This window comes from Amphibalanus amphitrite, unplaced genomic scaffold (genome assembly GCF_019059575.1).
Source record: "Amphibalanus amphitrite isolate SeventyFive unplaced genomic scaffold, NRLGWU_Aamphi_draft 000046F_arrow, whole genome shotgun sequence".
Lineage (NCBI taxonomy): Eukaryota > Metazoa > Arthropoda > Thecostraca > Balanomorpha > Balanidae > Amphibalanus > Amphibalanus amphitrite.
The window spans coordinates 1,332,282-1,352,855 of NW_024881542.1; the positions used below are offsets into that span (position 1 = coordinate 1,332,282).

Below are 20,574 nucleotides of genomic sequence, written 5' to 3' on the forward strand. Positions count from 1 at the left end.
GCTCATTTATATCAATGTGATTACGTCAGCGATTTTAAATTTCTAATTAGAGTGGTTGCTGGCTGGAGTTGGATAGACTCTCGGGGACTTGTGTAAGAGTCAAGAGAGCTTTTGGGAGCGATAGGATTTTATGGGGATAGGGGTCTCTATAGGATCATCGGGGTCTCTCTCTCTCTCTCTCTCTCTCTCTCTCTCTCTCTCTCTCTCTCTCTCTCTCTCTCTCTCTCTCTCTCTCTCTCTCTCTCTCTCTCTCTCTCTCTCTCTCTCTCTCTCTCTCTCTCTCTCTCTCTCTCTCTCTCTCTCTCTCTCTCTCTCTCTCTCTCTCTCTCTCTCTCTCTCTCTCTCTCTCTCTCTCTCTCTCTCTCTCTCTCTCTCTCTCTCTCTCTCTCTCTCTCTCTCTCTCTCTCTCTCTCTCTCTCTCTCTCTCTCTCTCTCTCTCTCTCTCTCTCTCTCTCTCTCTCTCTCTCTCTCTCTCTCTCTCTCTCTCTCTCTCTCTCTCTCTCTCTCTCTCTCTCTCTCTCTCTCTCTCTCTCTCTCTCTCTCTCTCTCTCTCTCTCTCTCTCTCTCTCTCTCTCTCTCTCTCTCTCTCTCTCTCTCTCTCTCTCTCTCTCTCTCTCTCTCTCTCTCTCTCTCTCTCTCTCTCTCTCTCTCTCTCTCTCTCTCTCTCTCTCTCTCTCTCTCTCTCTCTCTCTCTCTCTCTCTCTCTTTACAAGTTAAGTGTTTATAGTCCGCATGGTTATGAGAACTGCTTAATATAGCCGCGATGTTTTATGCCACCTTTGAGTATTCATGCTTTCATGCTACCAAGAACACCAAAATTGCAGAGAGCCAGAGGTAACGTTCCAACTCCACTTTCAATATAACTACATTCAAGACCACTTGAGGCTTGAGCGAGACGTGACGCCACATTTCGTATTTCTTACCTACTTCCGATTTATTATTTCACTTGTTTTCAGCATGAAAGTAGGTTACTCATTAGCATCATCCCTTAAATAACTACGGGTATCATGCTCTTGTGTGCTGCGCGCTTTTGAAGGAGGCATGCTAACGCTCTCTGTTCACCATCAGGTATCCAACTGGTTCGGCAACAAGAGGATAAGATATAAGAAGAACATCGGAAAAGCTCAAGAAGAGGCCAACCTGTATGCGGCCAAAAAGGCAGCAGGTATGTTCTCCTTTTTCGAAATTATTAGCCATACCTATACCTACTTTCCTGTTGATTTATAACAAGTCACATCAAACTAATATGTCAATTTCGAAGCAAATGTGTGCATTTCAAAGCAAAACAATGTCACAGTATAACCAAAAGCAAGTCATCCTTGCCTAAACTGCCACTGATTGCCAGAAAATGCAAAAGTATGTTGAATTTGCCTAGGTATTTGAAATTGACTTGCTGTTTCTTCTAATTCGTTATTACCTACTATTGATGCATCAAGTTGATTGTCTTGTCATGGGTCATGTTAGTAGGCAAGGGTGTCCAATTTGTTCTTCTGAAGTAGCGTTTTTTTAGACTCTCTGCAACCGCTGGGCTGATTGACGTGCGATATTGTTTGTGGGGTAGCTGCATCCCTTCCTTCAAGCATCGGACTACTCTCGATGCATATGGGTGACCTCCACTGCACGTGCCATATGTCATATACAGTGATACACTCTGCGGACACACTCTAAGCGCGCGCGTCCCCCCAGCCACCCGTCACACCCAACACAGGACTGACGTACCGGACGGATCGGACTGTGTGTGTGTGTGCTGCACTGCGCGTCCGACACCGTCCTGCGGCAACGACAGCCGGCGACCGGGCCGGGATGCATTTCAAATACAAATGACCTTTGATTCGGGACCGTAAAAAGCCGGGACTTACACGGCGGTACCGCCATATCCCGTTTCAGGCTTGATGTGAGCTTATTTGTGCTGTCAAAAATCAGCGGCCGTAAACGTGTCACGGCGGCGGATAGTGGAGGCCGCGCTGACGTCGGCCGCTCGCCGCCGCGCCCGGCGGTGCGTGGGACTGGGGGCCACTGCCGGGCCTGATCAGACCCGGCGCCCAGCCGCCGTCGGCGTGTGTGTCCGTCAATTGATGCGCAGGCACCAGGTGCATCCATGCCCGGCCAATGACGCCGTCGGGAGCGAGCATGTGGACCGCGATCGGGCGAAGTGCGCCGGCCGTGTCGGGGTACCGCTGACGGGGCGGCCGCCGCGGCCGGCAGACGCGTCTGGTGCGCGCGGCGGCAGCCGGGTCGCCAGGAGCGTCAGGTGCGACCGGGCGGCGGCGGCGGCGGTCAGCGACTGAGCGGCGGCCGTCCGGGTGACCGTGTCGCGGCAGCCATTGCCGCCACTAACGAGCGGATAGCGTGCCGGCGCGGCGGCCAGTGGCGGCGGCGCCGGCAGACCCCGCCCCCCGGCGCCGCCGGCCGCCGTGACGCCGCCCACCGTCACGGCGGCGCCCCGAGTTACGGGCGGCGCCGTCACCGGCCGGCCGGGGTCGGCCGCCATCGCTGGCCAGTCCAGGTGCGCGCCCGGCCGCCGAGATCGCCGGCATCGGGGCACTCACAGGGCGAGCCGTGGGGACCCCACCCCGCCGATCCCCGGCCCACTGACAATCACAGGCCACAGCTCAAAAAGGTCTTGTGGGTCCAAATAAACACAAGAATCGCTGGGTCGGCCATGGCAGTTTCTAACTTATGACGAAGGTTTAAATACAAATAGAGCAATAATGAGAGCGCCGGCGTGTTCAGCTCTAATGTCCATTCAGCTCCAGGGGAATTTTGCACATCACAAAAGTTTGAATAAAATTGGTGCGAATTTTTGGGCTGGACAGGACGGACGCATAACATTTAGGCATTTAGGTTTTTCCCAGGCCCGGCTAGGTATATAAAAATCAAATGCTGGGAAGGCTTTCTCGTTCCGGTGAGGTAATTTCAATAGAAAATATAAAAGTATCCAACGAAAGTAGAATTTGCACTGCTTTCACATCTATTACCAAGCATGTGCAATACTTGACAATTATCTTTTTCCTTTGGCTTCGCAGTTTTCGATTTGATAGCCCTTAGGCTGATACGAAAATTAGAGTATGCTGTTATTACCCTGTAGTGAAACGGACTTGTAGTCAGTGACTACATTATCCCAGAGGTGAAATAAGTACTTATTGTTTCAATTATGTTAGTCATGCACAAAATCATTCACATATACCTAAGTAAGGTAGCGTCAATTCGGATAAAACAGCGTATTAATATTCCCCTGTCATTTTTCTAGTACCTAAATGTGCCTGTTGTTTTGTATGGGAAGGTACCAAAGAAAACAATGCAAGTAAGGGTGCTGAGCGCTGCTAAGGACGCATTGAATCACTAATGCACATTGTTTACTGATGCCGCATCGTCCTATGTTACCATTGCAGCGCATAGCTTCTTTGTTCGGCTTCATAATTCTCCTGAAATGGCTGCTTAAATTGGATAGATTTGTTCTCGAGCATTTAGCATTTAACAACAACTCCTTTGGTACATTTTCCTCAAGATAACAAGCTAAACATCGAACTAAATGTGCCTGTACTGCCTGCAGATGTTCGTGAGTTTTCTCAGTCAAGTGTTTGATTTGCCCTTTTGATTACGCCTTATCGTGCTTTATCGACGTAGGCGGACGATCATTACGCCCATTCCTCAGACAAACATAATTATGCATAAAATATGCTGGAATAATAACACGTAATAGCCGTGTAATGGTCCGAAAAGTGCTGCTGATGTGAAACTAAATGAATATATAAAGCCGTAATGTCTCGTTGCGCATTGTTCCGGCCCGTAGCTCCGGGTGAGCGGGCCGCCCCGGCCCCGCACCGCGGCCGCCCCGGACGACGGCCGGGCTGTTGTCAGACGCATTCGAAATGAGATTGAATTAAAGTTAGCGCGGCTGCCGTCTTTGTTCCCATCGAAGTTTGCCCCGGCGAGATTTCCATTGAGATTCATCAGCGGCGGAGGCTGCGATCCGGCTGTCTTGGTTGGCTGGACTGAGGGCCATCCTGGTCCGCTGTAGGACCGCCGGACTGCGGAAGGACCTTCCTGGTCCGCTGTAGGACCACCGAACTGTGAGAGGACCGCGAGCTGCGAGACAGGCTGTCCGGAGCGGCGCGGCGCAGGGCGAGGGCTCCTCTTAGCGGGGAGCTGAAATTTCCCTGGTTGTGGATGTCATTGCATTTCAGTGTCCAATTTCTACTCGGCTCGTCTCAAATTGTTTAAAATGCATTTAAAATTTTCGCATGACACGCTGCATTTAAATTTCGTGTCTGTTTCACACTATTGAATCATTCTCTACTTGTTTCAAAATTTGTCACCGGACAAGGGCCTCTGCTTCTGCCGCCGTCCTCCGAGTACGGTATTGGCCGCGCAGTGGCTGCAGCAGCCGCCGGTGTCCGCGCAGTGGCTGCAGCAGCCGCCGGTGTCCGCTCAGTGGCTGCAGCAGCTGCGGTGTCCGCTCAGCTGCTGCAGCAGCCGCCGGTGTCCGCTCAGTGGCTGCAGCAGTTGCGGCGGCCGGAGCGCGGCTCGTCCGCCCACGGCGCCTCTCGGGGCGTAATGAAGCTCCCGGCGCGGAATGTGCCATATCGGCCAAATGGCTTCGGTTGCAACGTGCTGCCGGCCTTTAATTGCTGCTCGGGCTCAGTCCGTCACAATTTGTGCCATCGCCGTCTGTCGCCGGCAGCCGGCCGCGGTGGGGGGGAGAGGGGGGGCTGGCTGGCGCTGATTGGGTGCCGTCTGACCGCCCCCCCCCCCCCCCCCTACTCCGGGCCAGGGGACAGCGCGACCGAAAACGGCCGGCAGAGACCCAATTGTCTCTGACTAGAACGGAACGGGATTTAACTGTTTTGGGTGGAATCGAAACTGGAAAATTTGATGTTTATATAGTGCGACGCGTTAACTTAACCCCTCCTTCATGAATCAAAGGTCTGCGATTGCCTAATTGTTTTAAAACATGCCTTGAAGTTCCATGGGCAGCAGAGTTCTTGTTGTAGTACACAAGGGTGTCACCTGGCCTGGCTGTGTCACCAGGTGTGGGGTAGGCTCCCACTTCAGCCGTAGCCTGGGGGGTGGGGGGACATGGGCCAGGAGGAGGAGGAGCCCTCCTGTAAATGGGCATACATGAGCCCGTTGGAGGGAGGCCTGAATAAAAAAAAACAACATCCTTTGGTAACGCATGGTCCGAGGTCTCTTGTTAACGCTTCTAAATTTCGTCACTAGATGTCGCCAGTAGTGTGCGCCTGATGGTAGGCTGTACCGTACAACTCTCAGCAGCGCCGTTTGCCCGTGAAAATCAGACGGCCATAACTTCTCTAGGCATAAATAATGATGCCGGACTTACCAGTTCAAGATACTTGCGGTTCACGTTTTATCCGGCAAAACACACACTGGTGCCATTTGGTCTATGTAATCACTAATCAGCGCCTGCTATCGCAATAAATGAGCGATCAGCGCCTAGCTCGTGCCGGACACTCCGCCTAGGCCCGTTAGCGGCATGGTGACCCTTGCATTGGCTGAGACGCCCATGGGCCGTTCGATTGTACATATTGCAGCCAGCGGGCCATTTGTAAGCCAGGAAACTTGCTAGAGCCTCTCTCAAATGCAAACACTTGCGGACGGTCCGGTCCACCCGTGTTTCGCGGCGCCCACCTGAAAGGGGCCGTCTGGAGAATTTACTCGTCAGTTGTATCGCCTATGGGCGTCGCAATGGGTCTCGTTAGGGAGGTGAGTCTGGCCGGCGCGGGCGGAGGAGCCGCCGCCGGGCCGGGCTGGTTACAGCAGTCGACAGTCGAGCTTTATTCGGGGCGGCTAATGGCGCTGCCGTGGAGCGGGGAGGGTCGACCGTGCGACCGGCCGGTGCCGTCCGTAAATCGGCGCCGCCGTGCCGCTGCCGGGCTTCGTCAGCAGCGGGTCTGTTAGCGGGTCTGTTAGCGGGTCTGTCGGCCGGTCCGTCAGCGGGCTGAGCGGCAGGGGCTGGTCGGCTGTGCGACTACACCTGGACGCCGGTGCGGCGGCTGTTGTGACGCCCGTCCGCCGGCCACCCGTCAGTCCTGCTCTGAGTGTGCCGCGCTCGCAGCGGCCCGGCTCCGCGGACGACAATCGCGCAGCGCCGGGGACAGCTGCCACTAGTGGGAGGCCGTGATGAAGGCGCAGTAGCTCGTCGTAACGGACGTATCATGGCCCATTCCTGAGGAGCGAGCGGGAGACAGACGCCGAGTGGCTTCATCTGATTTGTCCGCCGGGACCGGACGAACATCGGCCGCACGATCTCCACCTGCTGCGTCAGGCGCCAGGTACTTCGGTGGCGGTGCATTAAGCGGGTCTTTGGAGTATTAGTGACCGGCTAACGAGCGGCGCTGGGGTGGTGGAGGCCGAGCAAACTTAGTACTATTTCAGCACAAGTCGCTAAAGCCTCGGACCCGGCGCAGTCCATCATGAGAAGATTAGAGCGAAACAGCGGCTCAAATGTAGCATAAAGGACGCCAGATTCGGGCCGCTGGATAAAGATTCCAAAGGAGCGGTTCCGGGCTGCGGGGGCCGGGGCTCGTCCAAGTCCGCAGATATAGCCGGCGGATTCCTCGCCGGCCGACGGCCATTGTTATTCGCCGTCCGACGGCGCTGCTAAATATTCAGGGTGCGCCCGCTGTGTCATATTGTGATCCTCCCAAGATGAGCGTCTAGAAGCTGGCCTCCGCCGACCGGGGTTTCTATCTGCGCGCCACGCGGCGGGCCGCTATGGCTGGCCGCGGACGGCCGAGGCAGCGCGCTTTGTGCCGACGAGCGGCGATTTTTGTTTGCCTCCGTCTGCGGCCGCCCTATAAAGCATCGCCGTGCCTTTGAGCGCTATCAGACTCAGCTTTAATTACTCGTAATCGCAATTTATGGTGACGTGGGTATTAGAAGCCGGCGGCGGCGGCTCGGCGGCGCTCTTGGTCAGCCTTGCAGGTCCTCTTCTTTCAGGGGCTGCAGCCAGTCTGAGCCCGGATCTGGGCCGGGCCAGTTCTGGAGCCGCTGGAGCCGCGGGCGTGGGCCGCTTGATAAAGGGGCCTGCGCCCCGGCTTCCTGGGTGGGTTAACTCTGCACTTATTCATGAGTTACTTCGGCCGCGGCCGGCGCCCCGTGGCGATGGTCCTAGCGGCTGGTTATGAAGATAATGCCCGGATAAGTTCCGCGGGCCCGTTTTGGGGCTCCTGAAGCGAGTGTCTCCAGGGGCAAACCGGTTGTTGCTGGTGAAAAGTCCCCACCCTGATGCTGTTTGGTTTCAGACCGAATTCATGTAGCCCTCGCCCACTCCTGCACGAGGCAGACGGTGCCGTCCCCTCTTCGCCATGAACTTTCTTGGGGAGAGTGCAGTGGGCGCCGCGCGCCTACTTCTGGCCTGGCCCGGAGAGCGTCCGTGCCGTATTATTAGCGCCGTCTCGTGTAATAGGAGCCCACGTGATTAGCTGTGAAAATATCTGTAATTTGTCGGGGCCACATCTGGTGATTTTCGGCCGATTATTACCTAATCTGATGTGGCGGCCGGGCGCCGGGAGCGGTGCCGGCGGCGCCGCTGGCCCGGCTGGCCGCCATCATTTGATAATTACCGGCGTGTCGGAGCGGGCCGGCCAGGTCAGGTCGCGGGTCACGCGGTGACCGATCGCCCCGAGCCGGGACCGCACCGCGGCTCGGACACTTCAGCAAACGTCAGCGCGCACTCTGGCCTGAAGCACCGCGCCGCCCGCGCCCCTCTTCTTTTTGCGCGATGAAGCCTTACTAGTGGTGTCAATCGGTTACCAAAATTTCGGTATACCGATACCGAACCAATACCGATTCGGTATTCGGTATTATATACCAAAAGCATTTGGTATTTTGTCGGTATCATGAAAATCAACTACTGTCATAAAATATTTGAAAGCATTTTTGATAAACCTTCTGAACTCAAATTTGATTTTGCTAAATGACACTGGATGAAGAAAAATGGCAATCATGACACATTTCTCCCAAATGCATGATGTCCTAACAAATGGGCAAACACATCAACTGTAATATCAAATACATTCAGTCTACCAATGTTAAATGGCAACTTATCAGTGTCAGCAAATTCCAATACCATGAGGATAATTATCCTACAAAGAAAGCCAATGTGCAAGACATAAACATGAATTAATGTTTAACTCACTGTATGCTGGAAAACATACTTAAACTACCTTTCTCAAAATTTCCAAAACATTTATTAGCAACAAATTTGACTTTGTTTTGAGGAGTCTGTGATTGATCTTGACCTTGTCTTCCTCTCCATTTTACTGCAATGCAATTACATTATCCAAAACCCTGTTTAATACAGCACTAGCTTCACCATTATCATCAAATATTTAAGGCAGCATTTGTCACTTCATCGTCACCCGCATCACCCCACAAATCTTCAACTTCGCTGAACTTCAAAAAGCCTTGTAGTGAGCGATGCTGTCATGATCCTGTGGATAATTTATTTTCTTCAATTAGTGTTCTCTTTCCTGCTCTCTCAACAGATACAGATCGCTAGCAATTTTATCATAAGCACTTATAAAATATGATTGGCTTTTGGCTTGACTCGCACACAGCAGTTTCAAAACTGAACACATCTAAAAACATTTCAATGTCGCAGCTGCGCCAGGTTGAGGAACTGATATAGCTCAATAATTAATTGCAAGGGCGGCGCCACCGTGGGGGCAGTGGGGGCAGACTGCCCCCACTGGCAGGAGGCCGTGGGGGCAAGACTATGTTTTTGCCCCCACAAAATTTGCCTGATGTTGACAAGGGAGCAGAAGACCGGTGCAACATTCATGATAGGCGGTTATAATAGTACGCCTGTTTTTGACGGTCCCCGTATCAAGTGAATCAGCAGGACGTTCGTTCTCGGACCGTCTGTCGCATATCTCCTACTCCCACTCATTCTCCTACTCATTTTCATTCACCAGAAGGCTGCCCTCGCCCCTCGAGCCTGACCTCGAGGAGGTTGAGAGGCAGTTTGTCAAAAGTCGACCAGAGAAGAGATCACCCTCTTTTGAAAACCCTTAGACTGAGACTGAGCTCAGGGAGGTATGACAAAATGAGATAGGTATGTATGTTCGGGTTATCTGGAAATGTATGTGGGTCGCCCTAATTGAGCTCATTCTGGTATAGGTATCAATCGTGTGTGAGAGAATGGCACATATACGTACTACGGGAAAGAGAGAACTAGGTACTGACTATTGTTGTGAGGAATACACCATTTTACATCTCAACGAACAACATAACGTTTTCACAGGTTTGTGCCTCGCAATCTAGTTTTATAGTTTTATTTGTTCGCGACCCTAACTCGGCCGGGCCCGGGTGGTAATCCCAAACACCGCAGCCCGGGGGTAGCCCTCCCCCCCACACCTGTCTAACAACGTTAATAAGGCAGCTACGGAAACAAAAATGGTACATACCAAACGAAAAGTATCTACGAGGTGATTCTAAAGCACCTAAACTTTTTACCTCAGGTCAATTTTCAAGGTCAGAAGTCAAGGTCAAAGGCACAAACCGGCACTTTTGTAGTGGTCTCAAAGTACGTGTTCCAGAGGACGGCATGGTGTATAAAACCGGCTAAAATGGATGTTAAACGAAAGAAGAGAGTCTGGGAATTCCGATGATGTGCATAACATTCAAATTCAAGGTCACGGTCATGCGCAAAACTGACCACAAACTTTGCATTTTTTTCTTATATCTTGTATACTAAATCCCGAGATGTTTTGAAATGTTTTGGAGCTTAGCGGACCCCTATTTGTGCTTAAGCTTACGATACAAGGCTGGTACAGAGCACAGGGTCAAAGTCACAAGAGTATCCTTGCTAGAGACTATTTCACTTATTCAACTCAGGCATAATAATTAAGACATGTTTTGCCACCCTGATGCTCTAAATGAATGCTTAGAGCAAAATGGATGCCGGAATCGCGACCAGTGGCTACGAAATCATCACATACGACCATTCATGTGTAAAAGTCAACCAAAGGTCATTCGAGGTCACATGAGGTCAACATAAAACTTGACCTTTTCCAAACAATTTACATGTATGTCATTCGACGCGTCTCGACAAGACGAATGCGAAGGTACCACTGCCGTAGCTCTAGGACAATTTTTGCTGAAGTTATTTGCGAAAAACTTAAGTCCCAGCTCAGGGTCGTTGACCTGACCTCTGACCTGAGGTCACCAAAGTTACTTAAGTACTTTTTTCTAGGTCAAATGCTACACATGAGTACACAACCGTGCTCGTAATTTGTCTTTATCTCTAAAGCTCTATTTTGGGCATCTGGTTGACGTTCACGTCTGTGACGCCGAAGTTTGCCGTGCAGGAGTCTAGAAAAATCGGCCCTGAGACGTTATCAAGGAGGCTATGTCCAATTTTTTGCTTCAAAAGATGTCAAATTAATGGGTGATAAGGTACAGCAAGTTCCGTCTTTCTATCCCTAAGCGTTCGTGAGGTATCGGAAATATTCGCCAGGGGGGAGGCGAAAACGCCCCCCCCCCCCTTTTGGGCCCGCGATGCTCATGGATTTTGCAGATCGGCGTATCAGACAACAGTCGGGTCACCTCACTCTTGCCCCCACTGGCGAAAATTCGTGGCGCCGCCACTGATTAATTGAAAATAATTGAACAACTATGTTTTTCTGGTGCTTCATGTTTCAGCAAAAGCGGCCTACAAGTTTCTTGAATTAATTTTAAGATGTAAAAATTTATGCAAGGAATTTTGATTTAAGTGGACTTAAGCAAAAAAGAAAAGAAAAACTTTATTTTATACAGTTTAATCATTAATGCAAATGGCCGCCGCCTGTAAGGCCGGTAAGGCCGCCATTATGGAAGAGATGACACGTGACGCCTGTCAATGCTTCCGTAAAATTATGGACATTTTACTTAGATTTCATCGCGATATCATTACAGTGGTGTCTGCTATCTATCAGTGTGCCTCGTAAGTAATTATTGATCAAGTTTTGTTGTGTTACACATTTGTTTATGAAGAAAAATTGGCTGCGTCAGTATCGTCACCAATCACCATGCTACTTGGGTTTAACGTTTCTTATAGGTATCTTGGGTTTAACTGTAGGTATCATGGGCTTTGTTTACATTTATGGTGTAGCCAGCCCAAAGTGTAGCCCATCATTGTCAATTGGGTCACCACTTTTGGATCATGATAACACACTTCACCCTGTCTTGACCGGACTCGAAATGAATGACTTGAATTGAAAGAAGGTTTGATGGTTCAGGCATGGACAAGATTCAGGGTTCAAATTATTTTCCTAACACCTCATGCAGTTGACTTGAATCCATATTCCAGTAAAATAACTGACCTGAATATTTGTTAATAGTTACAAAATAAGTTATAAATGTTTTTTTTGCAATGCAAATAATTAACAGATTGCCTGATTTGTTTTTGTTACCTTATTTCAAAGTATTAGGTACCTTTCAAGGGTTATCATATGTCTTGAGAAAGTTTGAAGCATTTGTTTGATAATTCCCTGATTTCGGTATCTAGTCGGTATTTCCCCCTATTTCTGAAAATCGGTTCGGTTTTGGTATACTCTCAGTGGTTTTGGTCGGTATCGGTTTGGTATTGGTTTCCAAAATTTCTGAAATTGACATCACTAAGCCTTACACATCAATTGCCACGGGATGCGTTTTTTTCTGTCTGCTAGTCGTTTGATACAGCCTGCCCTCGCAGCCTACCTGAGTGTTGTTTGCTGCATATACAAGTGCCGCCACTGATAGGTTATTTGCGGCCTGGTTGTGTGCAGGTGTTGGACAAATCCACCACCAAGTGTGTCGGCTGCAGCAGCCTGTGGCGGACGTGCGCCGTGCTCTGATGTCGTGACCCGTGAGCTGATCGGCGGCGTCTCCTCTCCTCCGCAGGCTCCTCCCCGTACAGCATGGGCGCCGGCACGCCGGGCCCCATGATGTCGCCTCCTCCCGCCGACATGGGCTACAACATGTCCATGAACGGCGCCCAGTACAACAGTCAGGGTCAGGTGAGTGGGCCGGCGGCCAGCCGCAGGCTTCGGCCGGCTCTGGGGCGGCTTTCCTCGGATCGCGGCGCCGCGGGTTTCAGGAAGCCAGCGAAGTATGTTGGCTTGTTAGTGAGGATCAGCGACGGCGTTTTAAACGCTGAGCAGGAAATAGCTCCGCTCGAGTGGCCATTGTGCATGCCACGGTCTCGTACAGAAATTCCTCTACAGGACGTCAGGCTGATAAAGCACCTTTTTGTATTTTGAAATGTGTTGCACTACAATGAGGCTTCATTGTTTATATATCCGAGGTAATGATAGCATAAGTAAAATACCAATGGAACGTGCTGATGACTCCTTAAATTGATGCCAAACTGCCGTTTGGGCTGGAAACGTCTCACATTTGTTTGCATGTTTTATTTAGATGGTCCCGATAGGCTGGTCGGTACAGGCTGTAATTACGTGTGATAGGTGCTGGTTACGTGCTAGTTCAATCGCTAAATGCTCTCTGGATTGATGGATGGATGGTCCAAGTGAGCCGGTGTGGCCGATTATTCCGCCAGAATGTGTGATAGATCATGTGAAGTGGTGTCTGGCCGCCGTTAGGCTCCCCATCTGGAGTGCATTGTAATTGTATAATCACCTGACCGACTGACGCCCGCCCGTCTGCTCTTTTGCAGGGCGCCTACTCGGACTCACAACCGGGGATGGGCTATTAACAAGGGCTTTTGCTATCTGAGGTGAGTGGCGCCGCGCCGTGCGGTGATCGGGCGTCGGTCCGGCGCGCCCCTGCCGACGCACTTAGCGCGCCGGTGTACTCGCCCCGGCTCTGTGTGTTTTTCTCGTGCAAGTGTTCATTAGGCTGTCGTCGGCAGGCTGCCAGTGGCCATCACCGGGTCAGCTGTCGGCGCATTACCGGTCCGTGGCTCCCCCTCGGAGTCCCGTGGGAAGCCGGGCCGCCAGTCGGGCCCAGTGAGGGGACAGTGGTCCCGGCTGGACGGGCTCCCTCCCGAGCCGCTCCCAGCTGCCGCACGGCGCTTCTTGCGGCCGTTTTTCGCCACGGATACGCCGTGAAAGCGGGCCCGGGGATAAAGAGGTGGCCCGTAAGGAGTGAAAGCGGCCGGGCCGCGCGGGGTGCCGGCCGCAGGGACAGGCTGGATGGGCTCGGTCGGCGCCTCCCGCAGTGCCCACAGTGTCACCGACCGCCCTGGTCTCGGAGGATGGATCCTCGGGTGGGTCGGTGGGGCGAATGGAGCTGCGTGAGCCTGCTGTAATGTAAATGTGGACTGACGTCGGAGCCGGTGTCGGACGCGGGGCGCGGCCGGCGCGCGCGGTGACGCCCGAGGGCGCGGTGACGGGGCGCCGGCCCAGCGCCGGCCGCCACTCGGTATGCGGGCCGCGCCGCCGGCCGGCAGCCGACACGATTCAAACGGAATCCGGCGTCGTCGGTCCGTGTCCGAGCGGCGCGCCATGATGCATTTAAACGGCCTCATCAGTCCCCCGCCGGCCGGCCGGACCGGCTGACCGCCAGAGCCGCCACATCTGTGTGCGTTGCAGACTGCGCCCCACTGCTGGGGGACGGCGGCCGGTCGGACCGCCGCGCCGGCGCAGCTGTCCAAACAGCGCCGCGACACCGAGCGGTGGCACAGAGCGGCGGTCAGTGAGTGCCGACCGGGAAAAAACTGCCGATTCACCGGCTGGCGGCGCGGCGGCCATTGACAGGCGCAGTTCGATCGGCCGGCGCACCTTCCACGTGGGCTGCCAGCGCGGCCAGCCGGCGTGTCGCGCCTGGTCGCCGGCCTCCCGGCGCGGCGGGCGACGTGCCTCGGCCGGACTGACACCTGAATGGCTGCCGGCCATCTGCGCAGCTCGCTGCCTCGACCCGCCGGCTCCACCCGGCTGCAGTTGATGTTCCGCTGTCCGGCGTCCGGCCGGCCGGTGGCTGGCAGCCCCCCGCGACGGCCGGCTAATCTGCAAACAATCGGTTACGCCGGACGCCGGTAGCGGCACGTGCGAACATTGCTACCTCCTTGATCGATTAATCACCGCTGAATGATCGATTTATCATCGTCTGCGGGCCGGCGCGCCGTGTCGGTGGCCCAGCAGCGGCGGCTCTGTTCGCGCAGTGTGCGCCGCAGCCGCCCGCGACGTTCCATTACTTGATTACTGCGCGTTAGAGCGAGCACGGCAACGGAGTTTTTTTTTTCGCGTCGGACCGATGATATTTATCGGCGCGCTGGGCGGCGGCGGTGGCGGACAGGTATATGGGCGCGCGCTGGGCCGGGGCCGTGCCTCCCGCGGGGGCCGTGCCGGAGACGCCGCGGCGTGGCCCGCCAGAGCTGCCGGGCGGCACACTGCGCGCCCGGGAGCCGGCCAGATTTATCTCCGTGCCGGCCGACCGCCGTGCCGCTTGCCGTGAGTGCTCGTGGTCGCCTTTTGTACGCTTGCAATGCGTCTTTGCTGACAAATGGTGTATCTGGGGATTGTCACAGTGTATGGCGTTTGGTGAATGGTTGCTGGGCGCTTAGTTAAATAGTTAGGGATGGTTTTACTCATGGTTGTAAGGTTAACATTTGACTCGCGCTAAATCAAAGCACGATACCTATTGAAACTCAAAATGCAACAATTTTAAGCGGATGAGGAAATTGTAGGTAAAAGTAGTTGTTACCCAACTGTCATGTTATTGGATAATGGACGATATTTGGCAAAAAAAAAAATGCAAAGGAATGGGTGGCACTTAGCAATAGGGTGAATTTTATGTTATTCGATTTTTAGGCGTGCGGGTAGTTTTCTGGTTCCATTCCCGTAAAAAATAATGTATGCAAATTGATTTGGAAAAATATTGATATTTAGGGGTCGCGAATTGAGGTCAATATTGGCAGTTTTGGGAAAAAAATCAACTTTTTGGAAACTAATTTAAACCTTTTTGGAATGACATATGTGGTCATTAAGCGTCATTTCCGACGTATTTTGACCTTTATTTGTATAACAATTGTTTATTCCATCACTTTCGGCCGATCGTAGCCAGTCCAGGTCAGGCCAAGACAGGTCTGATCTGGGCTGTTTTACCCATGTCAGGCCTGTTTTGGCTTGCGACCGGTGCCTTCTCACAGTGGAGGTCATATCGTCTGATTAGTGTGAGGAGTGACCGGTCTCTCCTGTTCCAAAGGGAGGACGAGCCCCACGGTTCTATCGGTTCTTGAGACATGCTCCTTTTCTGTCAAAGAGAATGTGAGAAGTTGGAGTCAGCCTATCGCCGGCGGGCGAAAGCAGAGGCGATAGTGTGCATTGAGCTGTACCGGTCTATTGTGCTTTCGGGATGTTCTTTCGTGGGCGCCTCTTCCGACTCTAGTGCCAGTGCCAGCAACAGACTTACCCGGCCGTTGCGGCGCGCACACGGAGGGAGCGTCTTTGACGATGGCGACCATGAGAGAGAAAAGTCGACTCACACTCCCAAGCGCATGCGGGCGAGCGGACGTCCCCAACAGTGAAGTGGCCTCGACCGGGCCAAACTGCCCAACCGTAATGTGTGAAGAACACGTGAACCTGTTATCAACTGCGGCACGCAACTTAGGATACGACTCCGGCTGAACCGCGAATCCTGAACCGCGAGAGAAGGAGCGTCGACCGATTCTAGGTCCTGGTGATGGGGAGGGGGGAGGGATTGGGGTGGCCAAGCTCCTCGCCGTTCCAAACTCCCATCCATCCAAGCACAAGAGGCCATGCTCACAGCGCTGGGGGACTAGGAACTGGAGAAGCGGAACTGCGGCCTTTTGCTTCGACGCCACGACGGCGAACAGCATGCTGGTGAACGGTACTTTAGCCCTTATCGAGCAGAAGCTGGATCGGCCCGTCCTCCAGCTAGCCTGCCGGCATCACGTGTAAGAGCTGGTCCTAGAGAAGGCCTTCTCCACCTGCCCTATAGAATCTCGAGCGGCCTCTACATCCGGCTATTTAAGAGGTTCAAAGGCGGGTGGGAGTTCATAATTCATTGACAGGATCACACCGGTGGCATTCGCCGTCGACGACGTTCCGGAGTGGGACGAGCTGCTGGTCAGCTTCCATCGCTTCCATCGCTGGACTATGCCTAGCTCCGGGAACACTACCGAAAACTTCTGGAGCTCTGCGTAATTGCTCTCGGTGGAGTTCCAAGCACGGCATCCGTTTCTCCGCCTCAGAGTACTCCACTGAGTTAGGTGGATGGCAAAGACCATCCGCGCTGTGGATGCCTTCCTCTTCAGGGAGCGGCTCCGGCTGACGGCGGCCGAGGCCCAGGTCATCAGACGCTGTGCGCTGTTCGTTGCCTGCAAGTTCGCCGCCGCCGCCGCCGCCTGGTTTGGGACTCTACTGCCACTGCGCCGGCTCTGGACCTGATCTTCGTGAACTCGTTCTGCACCTACCCCGACAAGGAGCTGTCGAATGCGACAGTCCCGGTCTTCAGTCGTCACCTGTAGTACTTGAGTGATCGGCTGGTGACTCTGGAGCTTTTAGACCCCGACCCTCGGGCTCAATCAAGACATGGTGCGGGCAATACATTTGTAGGAGAGGGAGGACGAGGACCCGCCCCATAAGTCCTTAGTGGACACTATGAACGCCGCTCTCGCGACCGAGACGTTGGCGAGCTTCCTCACACCATCGTTCAAAAAGCTCTGAAGGATCCATGACCTGAACGCGGGGCTCATCATCAATGACCAAGGCCTCTGGGAGGACAGCAGCTACCAAACCGCAGCTCGTGTAGTCCGGGAGCTGCGGGTGGTGAATGACTTCACCAGGCGCGGTATGGCGCTGATGTAGGACTGGCACTCATGAAAGACAAAGATTAGCGCCAGTTCTTCTTCCATGTCGTTAAAAGATCACAGAAAACGCTAACCTGACACCCGAAGATCGACTGCAATTGCTAACCAGGCTACACACAAAGTGATCTGGGTGCCCGTTGCCCATGATACCCCTCCCTCCAATGAGGCGCCAATAATCTACTAAAGAGGAGGAACTGGAATAGTGAGTACATAGACCAGCGTTCTGGCGTGACCGAGGCTGCATGGAATATCAATAAACAATATGAAAATGACTAAGAAATGCCTTATTATCATCCGATAACAGCGTAATAGGAAAGTCAGAAACGATTTTAATGATATTGAAATCTGCTACCAAAATATCAGATTTGACCTTGATTCGCGACCTCTAAACATCAATATTTTCCCATAAAAATTCGCCTCCTTTATTTTTTACGGGAATGGAACCGGAAAACCACCCGCACGCATAAAAAATCAAAAATTGATTTTTAAGTGCCACCCTACAAAGGATGTTCATAATCATGCCTACTTAGGTATGGATTACCGTTGAACGTGCAAGTCTTCCGATTGCTTTGAAGAAGCTGCATCATTTCTTAGTTTATTAATGTTCACATCTTCTTTCTCGTGTCCCGAATAATCCAGATTGAAGCAGCGCTTATTCTTAGGGCAAAACATGTCACGCTTTGCCCGGAGCACTGATGAGAAAGCAGCCGTTCTGCTCCGGCCAGAAGGCACGGTTCGGCTCGATTTCGGAAAACACGCTGTGCTGTGCCGACTCATCCGAATTCCCCGGCTTTCGGCGTAAATTGTTCATTAGCCGTGTAACCGGTGTGCGCCGGCGGGGGGCGGACCCGGCCGGCGGGGGGCGGCTCGCCAAATTGCGCCGCCGCCAATGATAGGGTATCGCCGGCCGAGCTCCCGTCGTCCCGCTGGCTCCTCCCCGCCGTGTGCGGCCGGGCCGGCCCGGTGTGCCGCGGATTAGGGAGGACCCGTCAGCCGCGGACACCGGCCGACAGACGTCTTCCTGCTGCTGCTGCTGCGCCCCGGCAGATCGTCGACCCTCGGCCCCGGCAAAGGCCGCTAATTTCTGACCCGGGCCGCCAGACAGGGCCGGACAACAATCGGCAATTGTGTCGCATTGTTTTAGAATCCGTTGGGACGTCAGCGCTGGCAGAATGACCTCTTCTCGAGTATTGTTCGGCCCCAAAGCTGCCGGCGCCTGGCTGGGTGCGGACGGGACGTTATTGCATCGGCTGATCTTGGCGATTAGGTGGCAATGTCATACTTTCCCTTCGCGCTCGTCCCTACCAGCGGAGCCGGCGAGGTCACGGACCTCAGACAGGGAGGTGGGGTGTGTGCGGCGCCCCGCGGAGCTCAGCCGCAGTTTATTCTTACCGAGAAGGCACGGCCAAACGGGACTGGGCTCAAAGCTCAGGGTGAGCCCCAGGCCCTGTGATAGCTGCTCCGTGAGGCTATCAGCGACACTGGTTTTGTATGCTGGGAGCATGGCTCCTGCGCTTGAAGTGCTGTGTTATCCTGTCCGCTTACTTTATTTTAATGCTTAGCTGGTTTTGTTTTAGAACAATGGGTTTTGTTTTATTCTTTTACATTTTTTAATGAGTTGTCATTAGGTATATTGCATAAAACGCAGCACTCAATAGGTACCTACCTCCAGGTAAAAGTGAGCATTACCGCGAAATGAACCAAATGAAATCACTAACACCGCAAAAGAAAAGCATTTTCTAGGTCGTTTCCCTGCCAACCCGACTGCTATTTTGATCGCTACATCCATTGGCATACCAAGACGTTCTCCGAGAATCTCTGCTGGTTCCCACGAGGGGACCTCGGTTGGTTGTAATTGTGTGATCTGACCCGGCCGGTATTGGGCCCTTCTGTCCGTGACTGTGAGGAGTGATTACACAACCAAACGCCGATCACTGAGCCGCCCCCTCTGCTCTGTTTCAGAGTTAGCGTGAATGTGGGGCCGTCGGACGGCGGCGGCCGCCGCGCCGCTGGGCGCTCTGTGAGCGCGTGCCACTGCGCGCTGCGTGCTTCAGAGCGCGCGGCGCCACCGTGTGACCGGTACCGGCGTCAGCGACGGCCTGCCGACCGCCGGCCGGTCGGCCCGAATCTCACCACAAAGCGTGCGGCCGCGCGCCACCTGTGAACTGGACAGTGTGACCGGCGGCGCCGCCAGCGACGGCGAGTGACGGCCCGCCGACCGAGTGGCGGCCGCCCGACCAGCGCACCCGTGGGCCGCGCTCGGCCGGTGCGCGCCCTGGCTTCTGAAGCCCCATTGTACATACTCGTTCTAGAATGCGTTTCTAAAGTAGTGTGAAAATCGACGCCTATATATATGTATGTATATGTATACGTGTGCGTGTGCGTGTGATGCGTGTGCGTGTCTCATACGCTGGTTTCTGTCTGAATCTCCGTTGCGGCGAGTGTGCTGTTTCCCCTCCTCTAGTCGGCTCTCCCATATAATTTCATCGTGCGCCACCGGGCCCGGCGCGCGGCAGAGGACATCAGCAAAAGCCCGTGACAAAATAGAAAATACCCAATACCTGCGCATAATACCTAACTCTGACAACTTTCCCCGTTGACGAAATTGCCCTTGTGACGCACCAGACCGGAAATTTTTTAATTAATTTATTGGACCTCGTTGTATTGTTTTAATGTGACGACATTGTAATTATGAAATGGTGTTTTGTAGCGGACTTTTGTCGATGTGCTCGTCTCGCCTCGCCGGCCACCGGCGTCTCTACATGCGTTCATGTGCTAGACTCTGCAGCAGGTAGCGGCACTAGGCCTGTTCAGTTGTGTCCGCTGGCTGCCGTTTTTGGGTGCTTGCAATGTTGTCTCGCGTTGGCCGGCCGTCGGTCGGCGAGCGGATGTAGCTGGATAGCGTAAATTACAGACACTTTGACACACACACACACACACACACACTGACACACATACACTGACACAATACCTCTAACGGGGAGGCAGGGTGGCCGGCCGGACTCGGCTCGATTTTCGTTCACATTGTGATTTTGTCGGGGATGGTGGAACAGTGGGCGCCGTTACATTCTGTGCTGTGCCCGACGAAGCCCAATTGTTTTGTATGGTGTATACTCATTATCGACTATACTGTGCGTCCCCGAATAAACGTGCCCACTTTTTGTACAAACGTACATACCAAAATATATTTGTTTTGACAACGAACGGAGCTGATTTGGTGGGTTCTGAAATCCGCCATTGGGTACACGCGAATGCTGAAGTGATTAGTGTGGTCAGCGGACTGAAGGCGTGAGGTTTAGGGAGGATACTAAGTCCTGTTAGTTTCATGTTTCGATGAAAGATACCCTGGCACTTGGGGCCTTGCGGAGTTGCGACATTTTAGGCCGTGAAGAGGCCGATTGAACTGATTGTCTGTGTAGGCCTGTTAACCCGGCAGTTGCTGGGGTATTTCGCCACCCACCGTTTGCTGGGGGGGGGGGGGGCGTTAAACGCCCCCAGCCGATAACTCGAGAACCAATAGGCGCAGCGAAACGCACGAGGCGGCAAACGAAAGAACGCGACGAGACGCTTCAGATGAGTACTTTAAAGTTAAATTTTGAGGCCACAGGTCAGGTCAAGGTCAGGTCAAACACCTGAAATCGGGCTTTCAGTAGCATGGACTTCAGGACTTCGCAATGGGCGCCTCTCGTCAGTAACTCTGTCAAAACGGTGCACAATCCATCATATAAGGCCTACAAGAGTGTCAGCTCCATGTAGGGGTCAGTCAAGCATAGGTCAGGGTCAAGGTCAGGTCAATCGGG

At 53.4% G+C, this 20,574-nt stretch overlaps 1 protein-coding gene across 6 annotated transcripts in view; it reads left to right on the forward strand.

Annotated features, from left to right (window-relative positions):
* Positions 1 to 19,957, forward strand: part of LOC122377531 (homeobox protein extradenticle-like) — a 93,637-nt gene extending 73,680 nt beyond the window's left edge. For all 6 annotated transcript variants that reach the window (XM_043357637.1, XM_043357641.1, XM_043357640.1 and 3 more), the window contains exons 6-9: positions 1,069 to 1,165; positions 11,887 to 12,002; positions 12,659 to 12,718; positions 18,737 to 19,957. In XM_043357637.1, coding sequence (XP_043213572.1) covers positions 1,069 to 1,165; positions 11,887 to 12,002; positions 12,659 to 12,697 — 252 coding nt within the window. In that variant the 3' untranslated portion in view covers positions 12,698 to 12,718; positions 18,737 to 19,957. The remainder of the gene's footprint in view (positions 1 to 1,068; positions 1,166 to 11,886; positions 12,003 to 12,658; positions 12,719 to 18,736) is intronic.
* Positions 19,958 to 20,574: the final 617 nt, after the last annotated feature.